The 12562-nt window shown below is 65.5% G+C and overlaps 4 protein-coding genes across 4 annotated transcripts in view; 2 read left to right on the top strand and 2 right to left on the bottom strand.

Annotated features, from left to right (window-relative positions):
- F751_0607 (putative E3 ubiquitin-protein ligase) overlaps positions 1–1814 on the top strand; it is a gene marked incomplete at both ends in the record, with an annotated part of 2950 nt that extends 1136 nt beyond the window's left edge. The window contains 6 exons of the mRNA XM_011400174.1: positions 62–283; positions 307–353; positions 612–762; positions 1171–1401; positions 1495–1519; positions 1681–1814. Of these exons, the coding sequence (XP_011398476.1) occupies positions 62–283; positions 307–353; positions 612–762; positions 1171–1401; positions 1495–1519; positions 1681–1814 (810 nt within the window). The remainder of the gene's footprint in view (positions 1–61; positions 284–306; positions 354–611; positions 763–1170; positions 1402–1494; positions 1520–1680) is intronic.
- A 435-nt stretch (positions 1815–2249) lies between these two features.
- Positions 2250–3538, bottom strand: F751_0606 (Pyrrolidone-carboxylate peptidase; the record flags this gene model as incomplete). The annotated part of the gene is made up of 4 exons (XM_011400173.1): positions 2250–2557; positions 2800–2977; positions 3215–3333; positions 3427–3538. 4 exons carry the CDS (start codon positions 3536–3538, stop codon positions 2250–2252), a joined length of 717 nt encoding a protein of 238 aa, XP_011398475.1.
- Positions 3539–4474: 936 nt separating this feature from the next.
- Positions 4475–12264, top strand: F751_0604 (Ubiquitin-like modifier-activating enzyme ATG7; the record flags this gene model as incomplete). Its single annotated transcript, XM_011400171.1, has 18 exons — positions 4475–4644; positions 4801–4932; positions 5113–5847; positions 6044–6203; positions 6432–6520; positions 6725–7052; positions 7710–7855; positions 7948–8218; positions 8798–9061; positions 9170–9288; positions 9746–10026; positions 10233–10423; positions 10675–10842; positions 10965–11160; positions 11273–11433; positions 11538–11603; positions 11874–11969; positions 12112–12264. 18 exons carry the CDS (start codon positions 4475–4477, stop codon positions 12262–12264), a joined length of 3726 nt encoding a protein of 1241 aa, XP_011398473.1.
- On the bottom strand, positions 10069–10482 carry F751_0605 (hypothetical protein; the record flags this gene model as incomplete). The annotated part of the gene is made up of 1 exon (XM_011400172.1): positions 10069–10482. The coding sequence occupies one exon, from the start codon at positions 10480–10482 to the stop codon at positions 10069–10071; it is 414 nt and encodes a 137-aa protein (XP_011398474.1).
- Positions 12265–12562: the final 298 nt, after the last annotated feature.

The raw sequence follows: 12562 nt of genomic DNA, 5'->3' as shown, positions 1-12562 counted from the left end.
GGCCGGGGAGGGGCCCAGCAGCCCCCCCCCATCCGCCGACGCCCCCCCCCCCCGCATCCAGTACTTACCCCCCCTGGTACTGCGCCTGACCCTGCACGAGGCCTACCCCGGCCTCGCCCCGCCCCGGCTGGCGCTGGAGGCGTCCTGGCTCGCCGCACCGCTGGCGGCCAAGCTGGCCGCGGCGCTGGAGGCCCTGTGGCATGCCGACCTGGCCACCCAGCCGGCGGGCTACGCCTGGGCGGAGTGGCTGCGCGAGGGAGTCCTGGAGTCGGATGGGCGCGGGGTCCGGGGCGCCTCAGGCTGCAGGTGCGCGACGAGGACGAGGCGCAGACGCTGCTGGCCAACCTGCTGAGGTGAGGCGAGGGGGCTGGCTAGAAACGTTGCCTTTCTTTTTGGGGGATGGGGGGACAGAGGAGAGGTGCATGCCAGCTGCCCGATGGTATAGGCAGCCCCGCCTCGTGTGCTCCCCTGTGCAGCTTTCGGGCCGAGGCGCCGCGGGCCGTGGGCCAGTGCCCCCTCTCGCCCAGGTGTGCATGCCCAGCCAGCGCCACCTCCCTCGTCCATCCCAAACCCACTTGAACACCCTCCCAAAACTCGCAAAACAACCGCAGGCACGACGCGGGGTGCCGCGCGCGCGCCTGGCTGGCCGTCTCCCACCCCTGTGGCATCTGCCTGGAGGACCTGCCCGGCCCCGCCTTCAGCCGCCTCGCCTGCGGCCACGCCTTCTGCTCGCCGTGCCTGGGCGCCGCGGCGGAGCTGGCGGTGCGCGAGGGCGCGCTGGGCGCGCTGCGCTGCCCCCAGCCCGGCTGCGGCGTGGCGCTGGACCCGGGTGCGCTCCGCGCGCTGCTCCCCGCCGACCTCCACGCGCGCTGGGAGGCGCTGACGCTGGACCGCGCGCTGGCGGCCATGCCCGACGCCGCGCGCTGCCCGCGCTGCACGGGGGTGTGCCTGGAGGACGAGGACGCCTGCGCGCGCTGCGCGCGCTGCCTCTTTGTCTTCTGCGCGCTGTGCGGCGAGGGGTGGCACCCGGGCAGCGCCTGCGTCAGCGCGCAGACGCGCCTGGCCATGCTGCGCGCCAAGGCGGAGGGCGGCGGCGCCGCGGCGCGCGAGGCGCTGCGCCGCGCCGAGCAGGAGGCGGCCACCGCGGCGCTGCTGGCGCGCGACACCAAGCCCTGCCCGCGCTGCGGCGTGGCCTGCCAGCGCGACGAGGGCTGCAACAAGATGACCTGCGGCGCCTGCGGCGCCTTCTTCTGCTACCGCTGCGGCCGCGCCATCTCGGGCTACCGCCACTTTGGTGACGGCTTCTGCGTGCTCTTTGACGAGGCCGAGATCCTGCGCTGGGAGGAGGACTGGGAAGCGCGCGTCGCCGTGCACCGCGCCGAGCAGGGCGGGGGGGAAGGCGTGGGGCAGGGGCCCCATGATCCCGGGCGGGGGCAGGGCCCCAGGCCCCGGCGCGCGCGGCCGGGCAGGCCGGGCATCGCGCCCTGCCCCCAGTGCGGGCAGTTCATCGAGAAGCAGGGTGAGCAGGGGATGGCATTGGTTGGTTTTTGGTTGTTCTTTTGTGTGTGTGGGGGGGGGGTGGGGGTCGCCTTTGATGTGTATGATCAAGAAGAGGGCCCCAGCAAGCTGCCCGACCATCACAATGACTCCCCGCGCTCCGCGCCCCCCCCCTTCCTGCAGGCGGCAACAACCACATGCTGTGCTGGTCCTGCACCAGCCACTTCTGCTACCTCTGCCGCCGCCTGCTCCTGCGCCGCGGGGAGGGCGCCACGCACTTTGGGCCCAGCGGGTGTCGCCAGCACAGCGCCGACTGAGATGCGGAGACGGGGTGGAAGGAGGTGGTGGTGGGGCGCCCAGGCTTGCCGACCCGGCGCCTGGCCATGCGGCCCCGCTCCTGTTCCAGTCTGGGGCCTGGAGGCCCTCTCAGCGCAGGCCATCCGCCCTCTTCTGGCCTGCTCAGCACCACCCCTCGACCTGACCACAATAGTGATGCCGTGCCAACATCAAATTCATGTTTTCTTCAAATAATAATTGTAGCGTATCCAGGCCCTGCACTGGCCCATTCAAACACTGTTCCCTTTCTCGCCCAGACATACTTTCTTGCAGGGTTCCCTCCTCTGCAGAATGTGCTTGCCCTGCCTCCGGGCTACCATGCAACTGTACAATACATACAAGCGACACTCCACAGGCAGGTGCATGCCAGGGGGGGTCCGTTGCGGCGGTGGAGCCCCACAGTCCCCCGGCACACATCACCTGCGCAGCGCGCGCAGCAGCGAGGGCAACCGCCGCGCGTCCACCCCGCCCAGCGCGTCCTCGACGCCGCCCTTCTCCGGCCCGCCCACCACCGCGCCCGCCACCTCCGCCAGCACGTGCCACATCACCTCCTTCTGCTCCTCCAGCGGCATCACGGCAAGGGGGGGGACGTGCACGAAGACGACGTGGACGCGGGGCCGCGTCTCCAGCGCCAGGCGCAGGGAATGGTAGTAGGTCCAGTTGCAAACGAACCGCCCGGCGTCAAAGGACTGCTCCACGGGCAGGCCCTGGGCCTTCAGCAGACCTGAAGGAGTTGTAAGCGGTGGGGGGAAGAGGGGTCGATACTTTTTGACCGGGGGGAGGGGGAGGGGGGCCCGAGGTGGGGAGTGAAGGACCCAGGCACTTCATGAAATGTCGCAGGATTGTAGAGCCTGAATGCGCTCAGACGGTTGCACAGTTTCAAATCCAGTTCGGGCTGCCTGCGCTCCTTGCAATGCACCCCCCACCCGCTCCAACTCTCCACCACAGCTCCCTCCGCCACCGAACCTGCGATGACGCTGACGGGCAGGTCCGTAAGAAGCTTGCTGGCAAAGGGATGGGAGTCGTCGATAGACTCCTGGCTGGGCTGCCAACCGGCCTGGTCGGGGCACCTGAAGCTGGCCTCATTTGCGGCGTACGTCTCGAGCCGGTACTCTGTGGCCTCCTTGTCCACTCCCATGTGCACCTTTTCCGATGGGAGGGTGAGAGGAAGGGGGCTTGAGACTTGCGCAGAGGCAGGTTGGGATAGGCATAACACGAGTGTGTGCCTGCTCAGGAAGAATGGTTAACGTACTGATCCAGAGAAACTAGACCCTCAGTCCTCCAAGCCATGCAAGATGTCTAGCAGATACCAAGGTGAATCAGAGCCTGAAGGAATCATCCTTATCGTCCCTGAAAACATAATCCCCAACCGGGATCTCACAACAACAGGGTGAGAGTAGTTGTTGCTCAGTATCTTTCCATACAGCGTGTCCTTAAGCCAGGTCTCCACCTCCTTGGCTGCCACGGGCAGCACTGTGTGCCCGACCAACTTCCACAAGTCTGGGAGCTCGGGGGGAAGCAGGCTTGGAGGGAGGAGCAAAAGTACGGCCTGGCCTCACACAGAAGTATACATGAAATGCTTGCGCTTCGCACCGTTGGTCTTGCTGTCCTTGCAGCGACCGACGACGTCCTCCAACAGGTCTTCTGTGGGGTTTCGGCTCACTCCCTGGAACCCCCCGAAGGCAGTTATGAAGAGCTCTGCCATGCGATCAGGAGCGATGATGACGTCTTGGAAGCCGTAAGCTTCCGATCAAATTTTGATGATGGCCGTGACCCGCCATCACACTCTGGTGATGTGAGCACCGAATCTCGGTACCGACATTGAGGCGCCCGTACGGGCGGCTACCACCTGGGTCCCTGCCTTCCTCGTTTCGGCAACATTGGGAGTACTACGCGCGCGCATGCTGCCCGTTTGCATTGGCCACGAGCGAATTGTTTTGGGTAGTGCTCATAATACGTGTTCTTGTGCAGCTGCTCCAAGTGGCAGAGGTAGCCGCGCCCACCCGCACACCCGCCTTGCAAGGCCCGGTGAATGGTGCCATGCCGGCCCTGACGCTGTACCGCCACCGATGGTAAGGATAGATGAGGGCATGATACTAGGCTTGCATTGTATAAACGAGGCATCCAAGCCACACGCGATAGAGACTCCTTTGTGGCGGGTTTTGAGATGACGTCACCACCGATCAGCTCCCTTGCCTCCACTAACACAGGCATTTGGCCTCGGACGCCCTGCCATTCACGGGCATTGTACTGGGCTGGATTGCGCTGGCTGTCCTGCTGTCCCTCATCATTGTCATGAGCGTGACTGACAGGCCTCACGAGTGTGGCCCCCGGGAAGAGAGGATACATGATGCTGTCGTCTATGGCACAATCAGTTTTCTGGGACTCAACCTCATCACGGCGATATTGACTGTGTGGATTGGCACCCGAGGTAGGTCTAAAGACGCAAGGGCGTAGGTCATAAAGTATTGAACCGGCAAGCGACTCCTGAAACGGCCCACTCTGTGCCTCCTTGCAGCAATCTTCCAATGGAATAGATGCAGGATATGAGGCAGCAGGGGGCCATGCATTAATCTCTGCAACCTTTCCTTTGTCCACGTCCCGTGCAGGTACACCGTTTACACCCTCCAAAAGAAAACTGATGGTCCCGCTGCTATACTTCCAGACCGGGAAATGGGTGCTCGGCCTAGGCTGGCTGGGATTTGCCTTCTGGGCTGTGTACAATGTGCCAGGCGGGTGCGCCAACAATCAGAGGGTCAGAGCCCTGCGGGCGATCCTCTACTCCTTTGTCGGCCTGTTTCTTGTCATCGTGTGAGTTGTGTGGAGGGGTGGAGGGCACAGGAAGTCCGGCGTGCCATGTTGAAGCCTGTGGGGTTCTCGTGTGTGGACAATCATCCCCACAGCTCACCTGACGGTGTGCATGCTGCTCCCATCAACAGCTCAGCGTGCACTCTCTCCCCATCCCAGGCTGATGTTCTTGCTCGGATACAATTTGCTGGGCTCCTACGAGCCCAATGCTCGCTGGCAGAGCCGCCTTGGTTTCATTTCCAAGTGCCTCGGGTGCTACGACGTCGTGACCGACTCCAACCTCATGCCAGAGTGAGTTTTGGATTGCGGTGTAGGGTTTTGTCAGTCCCTGCCCATTATCATACCGGGCCCGAGGAGTAGACATTCAGGGTTGAGTCGACTTGCGTCAGTACTGCCCAAGGCCGGCTGCCTGACCCTGCCCTCAACGTGCACACCAGCGAGGCACCCACCCACAACACCTTTCCCAACCAGTGACCATGACGCCCCGCTGGAGGAGCTGGCGTCCACCTTTGCGCGCTTCTTCGGCTGCGTGGATCTGGAGAAGAGCGACCTGGTGGCGGGCGTGGTGCTCACGGGCCTCCTCCAGACGCACCAGCGCCGGTCGGCGCTCGAGCGGGAGGCGACGCGCCGGCGCGGTGTGTCTGGCGGCAAAAAGGCGCAGGTGCCGGGGCCCATGCCCACTCTGCCGCCAAGCTCACACTCCTGGGACGAAGTGCAGGGCCTCGTCGACCGATACTGCTCCAGCGTTGCGCCGGGGTGTCCCCGCTGCCAGGTGGACCAGTCACAGAGCACATCCAAGGACGACGCCCTTCAAGAATGCATGGAGCATGCTGATGACGAGCAGCTTCCACCCAGGGGCGTGCAGGCCCTGGGCGGCATCCCGGCGGCGCCGGTGCAGGATGTGGCAGAGGCGGGCGGGGATTCAGACTTCCAGGGTCGCAGCGGGGACGGCAGCGCCGGCGGCGGCGGCTCGACGCCCTCGTCCCAGGCCTCCAGCAGCGAGGCGGCAGCGGGGGTGCTGCGGGACTGGGACGGCCCCTTCCTGCGCTGGGTGACGGCGGTGGCGGCGGGGTGCAGCACCTACGTCACCCCCTCCCACTGGGCGGGGGAGGAGGCGCGCGCGGCGGGGGTGGACCCGGACGAGGCAGCGCGAGCGTCGGCAGGGGCCCCGCAACCCGCCAGCCAGGCGGAGGTCGACGACGCGGCGTACTGGGCGCGCCACGCCATCGCCGCCTACGGCAGCACCGCCTACATCTGGACCACCACGAGGCGAGGGGGGGGTCTACTTGTTTGGAGACAGGAGGCTGGCGGTGGGAGTTTCCCCTTGCAGCATGCTGCGGCCTTGCGGATCTGGGCTGCTGGATTCTCTTGATGAAAGGCACCACCCCTTCCACGCACCCAGGTTCGCGTGGTGGTTCACCTGGAGCTACTGGCGCAATCGGATCGCGCTGGCCCTATCCCTGTACCCCAGGAAGAAGGTCGCGGCTGCGGCCTACCCTCCCCTCCAGCAGAAGATCGCGGAGGACAAGGAGGCCCTCAGGCACTACGTAGGCGCGAGAAAGGTACCTTGTGTTTTTGCTGATTTTGAGTCTGGTGGAACTTGGGCGGTACAGTCAGCCAAGGGAAAAGCTTGCGGAGGGACTTTGATTGCTCACTGAAGTTTGGGGGCCCCGACAGTGCTCTGACTGGGAGATACAGCCCATTTGCTGGCTCCGACAATGACCGCCGCCCAGACAAGGAGGAGTGCATCCAATGCACATCCTGCCCCATTCCCCCAACACTCACCGCAGACGCTGGACGTCCCCGACGAGGACTTCATCTACTGCAACTTCACAGACCAGGCGCTGGGCACCACGCCCTACAACATTGTGCTGGACCGGTGAGGGGGGGTGCATTGAGCTGCTGTACGCAGCAGGGGTTTGCTTGGGTTGGACCAAGGGCATGGCTGCATGGTTTTGAGTCCCTTGCATCCTGTTCTCTGGCGATTCTCGGGCATGCATTGCGTAACGCTGCACGCATCTCTCCCCTCTCCACACCATTCACATACTCCCACCCTCCCCCCCCAATCCACCAGACCCACCAGGACGGTGGTGCTTTCCATCCGCGGTTCCAGCAGCGTGGAGGACCTGCTGACCGACGTGATGGACCGCCCCGTCCAGATCAACAACTGGCTGCCCGCCGACCTCACCGCCGCCCACCCCGACCTGGGGGAGGTCAGGGCCCACGTGGGCATGTACTCCGCGGCCAAGGCGGTGCTCCGCGACCTTGACTCCCACCGCCTCCTGGACACGCTGCTGACGGGGCGCCCACCCGCGAGCGAAGAGTGCGAGCGGGAGGTGGGACGGTATGCGCCCGACGCCCGCGACCGCGCGCTGTGCCACGCCCAGCACCGCCTGTGCGCCGAGGGCTGGGTGCCGGGGTCAAAGCGGGGTGGCCCGGGGACTGGCGGGTCCTCGGGCCGCGCAGCGGCCGTCCTGGGCAGCCCGCTGCATGCCTGGCTGGGGCGGGGCCTGAGGGGGCGGGGCCACCCAGCCCCTGGCCAGGCCCCCGACGAGGCGCAGCTGGCGCGGCTGCGCGCGCGGTTGCGGCGCGGCGGGCCGCTGGAGGAGCGGCTGGGCCCCGAGGACTACGCCACGCTGCTGGCGGCGCGGCGCGTGGACTGCCGCGGCTGGCGGCTGGTGCTGACGGGGCACTCGCTGGGCGCCGTGGTGGCGGTGCTGGTGGGCATGCGCCTGCGGACCCTGGCGCCGGGGCTGCGCGTCTGGGCCTTCTCGCCGCCGGGGGGGATGGCCACGCCCAACCTCTCGCCCCTGCTGGAGGACTACGTGACCAACGTCGTGATTGGGAAGGACGTCATCCCACGCCTGGGCACCATCACCTTTGAGCGGCTCATCGACCAGGTCTGGGCTTTGTTTCTTTGGGGCAGAGAGTTTGGGGGATAGAGGAGGGGATGGGGAGAGCATCGATCCTGCATCACCACCCCGGCAGGCAGATGTGATGAAGGGCATTCCGCACACCCCTGATAATTCAATGCGAGAGCGACCACCCCCTCCCTCTGTCCTGCGCAGATGGTGGTTGCGCTGGCGTCCACGCGCCTCACCAAGCTCAGGGTCCTGACGTCGGCGAGGTCGGCGGCCCTGCGGCGGCTGCCGCGGAACAAGGTGTTCTACCAGCCTCGTGACATCCCGGAGGAGGCGCTGCGATACGTACTGCAGTGAGTGGTGGGGGGGTGAAGGTGGGCTGCAAGTGTGCAGACGAGGGTGGCAGCCTCCCAGGCCCTCTCACCCGCCATATGACCCCACGCAGGTACTTCGAGGGTAAGTGCAGCTACAAGCACCTGTACCTGCCCATGTACCCTGCCGGCCGAGTGATGCACCTGCGCCGTGTTGAGCGAGAGAAGGGCAGCCGGGCCTGGGACGCGGTGTGGGTGAGCCACTGCTGCCTCATCGACGAGGGTATCCTGGTGTCCAGGCACCAGAGCAGCGACCACTCCATCGCCAGGCTGCGCAACGTGTTTGCTGAGCTGGCAGGGAAGGATGTTCCTGAGCTAGCTGGGGCAGACGGCGGTGAAGACCTGGTTTGATATTTGATAATCGCACTGACCTGACCTGGGATGTATAGGATGCCCAGGTCCCAAATACGTTGCATGTATTTATGCTCGCACGCTGCCCCTTTCCACTGAGATCCCTTCCTCTCATTGTATGGTAGAAGTCGAGGCAGCGGACACCGTGCGCCACTGAGGTGTCGGAGATCTGTCGTGATACACTCTTGTATACTCTTCCACTGTCCGGCGCTTGATCACGATCACGGAACCGGTCATCGAGTTGCAAATATCATGTTTCGCAACCACAGCGTGCTTTACACCACGAGATCGGTGCCAATATCCAAGGTAGCCCAACCCTACTCCGCCACGGTGCCAAAATGATCAGGAGCACGGCACCGCAAACGCTGAAGAGTCCTCGAAGCCTACTCAACTGATCCATTCGAGCTGTTTCATAGCTGTGCTGGTTCATCATGCTGCATTTCGAGCCCCTCCAGGTGAGCAAGGGAGCAGGCTGGCCCTGCACTCCTGCAGAGATCATGCCCGACAGAAGGAGCGGAGCATCTCCCAACCCGTGCAGCCACAAATGTACCTCGAACCCCATCATTTCTCCAGAGTGCCATCGATGTGGCCTTCTGGGCGCAGCTGGGGGAGAACAAGCTCCACGACCTGCGCTTGGACGAGGGCCCCATCTCGTTTGCACCCACCCTGACTGCCAGCCAGTTTGCGGGCATTCCTGGCTTCGTCACAGCCTCACCCGGATCCCTGAGCTTGCCTCCCGCGATGTCCGCTCGTGGACTGGCCTGCCTGGGCCAGGCATTTGTGTACAACACTGTGGAGAAGGTGACGCAGTCTGACCGCAAAGCCCTTACGGCCCAGGTGGGGAAGAGGGGTTGGGGACATGGAGTATCAAGGCAGCAGCATGTTTTGCGTCGCCGTCTGTCTGTCAGACAGGGCAGTCGCGTGCCACCCCGTTCACCTGTGCAGGCCGCCTCGGACATCTGGGCCTGCATCCAGGACGGCAGTGCCGTGGAGCAGCCCTCCCTCATGCTGCGCCCCATTCTCCTGACGCACTGCGACCTCAAGCACTCCAAGTACATCTACTGGTTTGGCATGCCTCACCTACAGCCTGAACGACCATTCACGCTGTCTTCCACTGCACGGCCCGCAGCCGAAGAGTTTGCAGGAGGTCTCGCAGATCAGGCAAGGGATTTTCCCGTGTAGGCAGGTAGCATGTTTGCGTGTGCCTGTGGGGCTGGCTTGCGTAAGCCTGCGATTTCCAGCTCGTAACAACTCTGGTGACATGTGAGACTGCAGTCGAGCAGCGGCCACTGCCTCAGTACATCTGGCAAATCACCTCTGGCAGGTGATGGCAGCATGCGATGAGCACCTGAAGACAGGCGGTCACTTTGCACACCTTGTGACGATAGCTGGCCTGGAGGATGCAGCAGCCGACGCAGGGGCAGCAGGCCCGGCTGTCAGCTGCCACCCCCTGACGGAGTGGTCCAGCCTGGCAATTGCAAGCCAAGGCCCCCGCACCTACCTGGCCCTCCAGGACAGCAGTTGCGAGACGGAGCGCCCCAGCGCCTCGCTCCGACCCCTGCTTCTCCTGGCGGCCGCGAGATGGAAAGTGCGGAGCCTCGACGTGCTGTGCCTGCGGCAGCGCCAGGGGCGCAGCAGCGCCCAGGGCTCGATCGTGCTGGGCGTCGACCTCCCCGGGGTAGATCTCGAGGGTTCTGCCCCCGCTGGCGCGGGCGGCTGGGAGGTGAACTCGCGCGGCAAGCCCGGACCGCGTGTCGCCGATCTGGCTGCCGCCATGGACCCTAAGCGCCTTGCTGCCTCAGGTGGGCAGGCGTATGGCCTGGGAGGAAGGTCGTGATGGCAGGCTATTGTCTTGAGATGGGAACTTTGAGCCATGTTGCTCCAACTCCCTCTGCATTCTCCTGGGCGTCGGTGCACAGGTCGCCTGCCACACAGGAGAGACCCGTGGATGGGTTGCTTGACTGAGCCCCAGTACGTTCAACAACCCCTCCCTCACCCTCGAGTACAGCGGTGGACCTGAACCTGAGGCTGATGCGCTGGCGCGCCGTGCCCAGCCTGGAGGTTGGCTCCCTCTCCTCCCAGCGCTGCCTCCTGCTTGGCGCCGGCACCCTCGGCTGCTCCGTGGCGCGCACGCTGCTGGGGTGGGGCGTGCGGCGATTGACCTTGGTCGACAACGCCCGTGTTTCCTTCAGCAACCCGGTATGGTGGCGGCGCTGGTCCCAGAGCTGGGGTCGATGTCGGATCTGAGTGAGGTGCATTCGCACACCTCAGGCCTGAGGGCAGGGGGACCCTGGCTCTTGGTCCCGCGACCATGCGCCGCTGCCAGGGATGCGTTGTTGCGGGGCTGTGGTGCGTGGCCAGGGTGTCACCACTTCGACAAGAAAGCATCACAGCCACCCACCCAGACATCAATACGGTACCCGCCTTCCATCATCTTTTCCCCCATTCAGGTGCGGCAGTCGCTTTACACCTTTGAGGACTGCCTGGGGGGCGGGGTGCCCAAGGCCCAGGCGGCCGCAGAGGCGCTGACGGCTATCTTCCCCGGCGTCGATGCGAGGGGCCTGGCCATGAGCGTGCCCATGCCGGGGCACGTCGCCACTCCGGACGAGGAGGCCGAGGTACGAGGGTCCGTGCGAGGATTGCTGCCCACTGCCCAGCTCCTCTGCACTGGTGTCTGTCGGGGACGCTCACAATGCACCCTGAGCCCCCCTGCCCCCCGCCAACCGTCCAATGTCTGCAGGCGGCGGAGGCCACCGAGGAGCTGAGGACCTTGATCGAGGAGCACGACATCGTCTTCCTCCTCATGGACACTCGGGAGTCGCGTTGGCTGCCCACGCTCCTGGGTGCAGCTGCCCGGAAGCTGGTGGTGAACGCCGCCCTGGGTTTCGATGGCTACCTGGTCATGCGGCACGGCCTTCCCGCAGGCGCGGGATGTGGTGTGGGGCATGAGGCGGTGGCCTGCAGGGAGTGCCCGGCGGTGCCTCACCCCAGGATCCTGTCGCAGCTGGGCACCGACCACGACGTCTCCCTCCCGTGTCCAATCCGCAGCCGCCACACCCGCTGCAACGGAAGGCGACGTCACCGCAGCTTCGCCGCCGGAGCGTGGCGGGCTGCCTGCGTGCGCTGGCCTGGGCTGCTACTTTTGCAACGATGTCGTGGCGCCCGTGGACTCCACCGCCGACCTCTCCCTAGACCAGCAGGTCGGCCTGGTGCGAGTACCTCGCTGCGCCAGCACTGGCGTGTGCACCCCCACGCGCGCACATGCCCTCGCATCGCGAGCGCCCTCCATGCCCCACTCCTGCATTCCGCGCAGTGCACGGTCGCCCGCCCCGGGCTCAGCGCCATTGCAGGGGCGCTGGCGGTGGAGCTGGCCATGGCCGTGGCCAGTCACCCCCTGGGCCCCGCCGCCCCTGCGGCGGGGCGGGCTCCAGAGACGTCACAGGCCGCCGACCCGGCGGTGCTGGGCAGCCCGCCCCACATGATCCGCGGCCAGCTCACCGGCTTCTCACAGGCGAGGTGGTTGGGGTGATGGTGCTGCAAGATCACGGCAGGGTCCTCTCGCCCTGCATCTGCCTCTGGCAGGTCCCCGGGTGTTTCATGCCTCCTAGCCCATTCCCTCACAGCATTCCCACTTCTTGGCCCCCCCCAGGTGTGCATGACCGGGTCGGCCTCCAGGTACTGCACGGCCTGCTCCCCCGCGGTGCTTTCCTCCTTTGCCAGGACCGGGACGGCGTTCGTCATCCAGGTGCAGGGTAGAGCTGGTTGGTGATGTTCGAGGAGGTCGTGTGCCAGGGAGGTCCCGTGAGGAGCCCAACCCTCGAAGCCTGGGCATGTGGCGCTGTGGATGGGTGCACAGGGGTCCGATCCCCGGCCCACACATCCCGCAGAGCCTGAGGGCGCCGTCGACGCTGGAGGACCTGACGGGCCTGACCCAGCTGCATGCCGACAGCGAGGCAGTGCTGGCGCTGCAGGGCAGCGAGAGCGAGGAGGAGGGCCTGGAGCGGGCCGACGGGGAGGAGGATGACTGGCATGAGATCTAGCCTGCCCTGACTTCTCTTGCATTGATTTCACTGCGCCAAAGGCTCCCAGCACGCCAGGGGAATTACATGGGGGGTGACCTGCCGGGACAGGGAAGGGGAGTGGCACCCTGGAGCAGGTCGTGTTCTGCGCAACCAGGGCGCAGTCCATGCCCGAGGCCCATGCAAGCAGGTTTGCTGGTGGTGTTGCCGGGGGGAGCATTTCAGGCACAAAACAGCGGGGACGGGTGGCCGGTGCGGCCATGCGCGAGGCAAGCATGCGACATGCTCGTGTGCACGGGCGTGCAGCCCCGCAAGACGA

Source organism: Auxenochlorella protothecoides (genome assembly GCF_000733215.1).
Source record: "Auxenochlorella protothecoides strain 0710 unplaced genomic scaffold scaffold108, whole genome shotgun sequence".
Classification (NCBI taxonomy): Eukaryota; Viridiplantae; Chlorophyta; class Trebouxiophyceae; order Chlorellales; family Chlorellaceae; genus Auxenochlorella; species Auxenochlorella protothecoides.
Note: the sequence above shows the minus strand (reverse complement) of the source record. Positions and strands in the feature narration are given on the sequence as shown.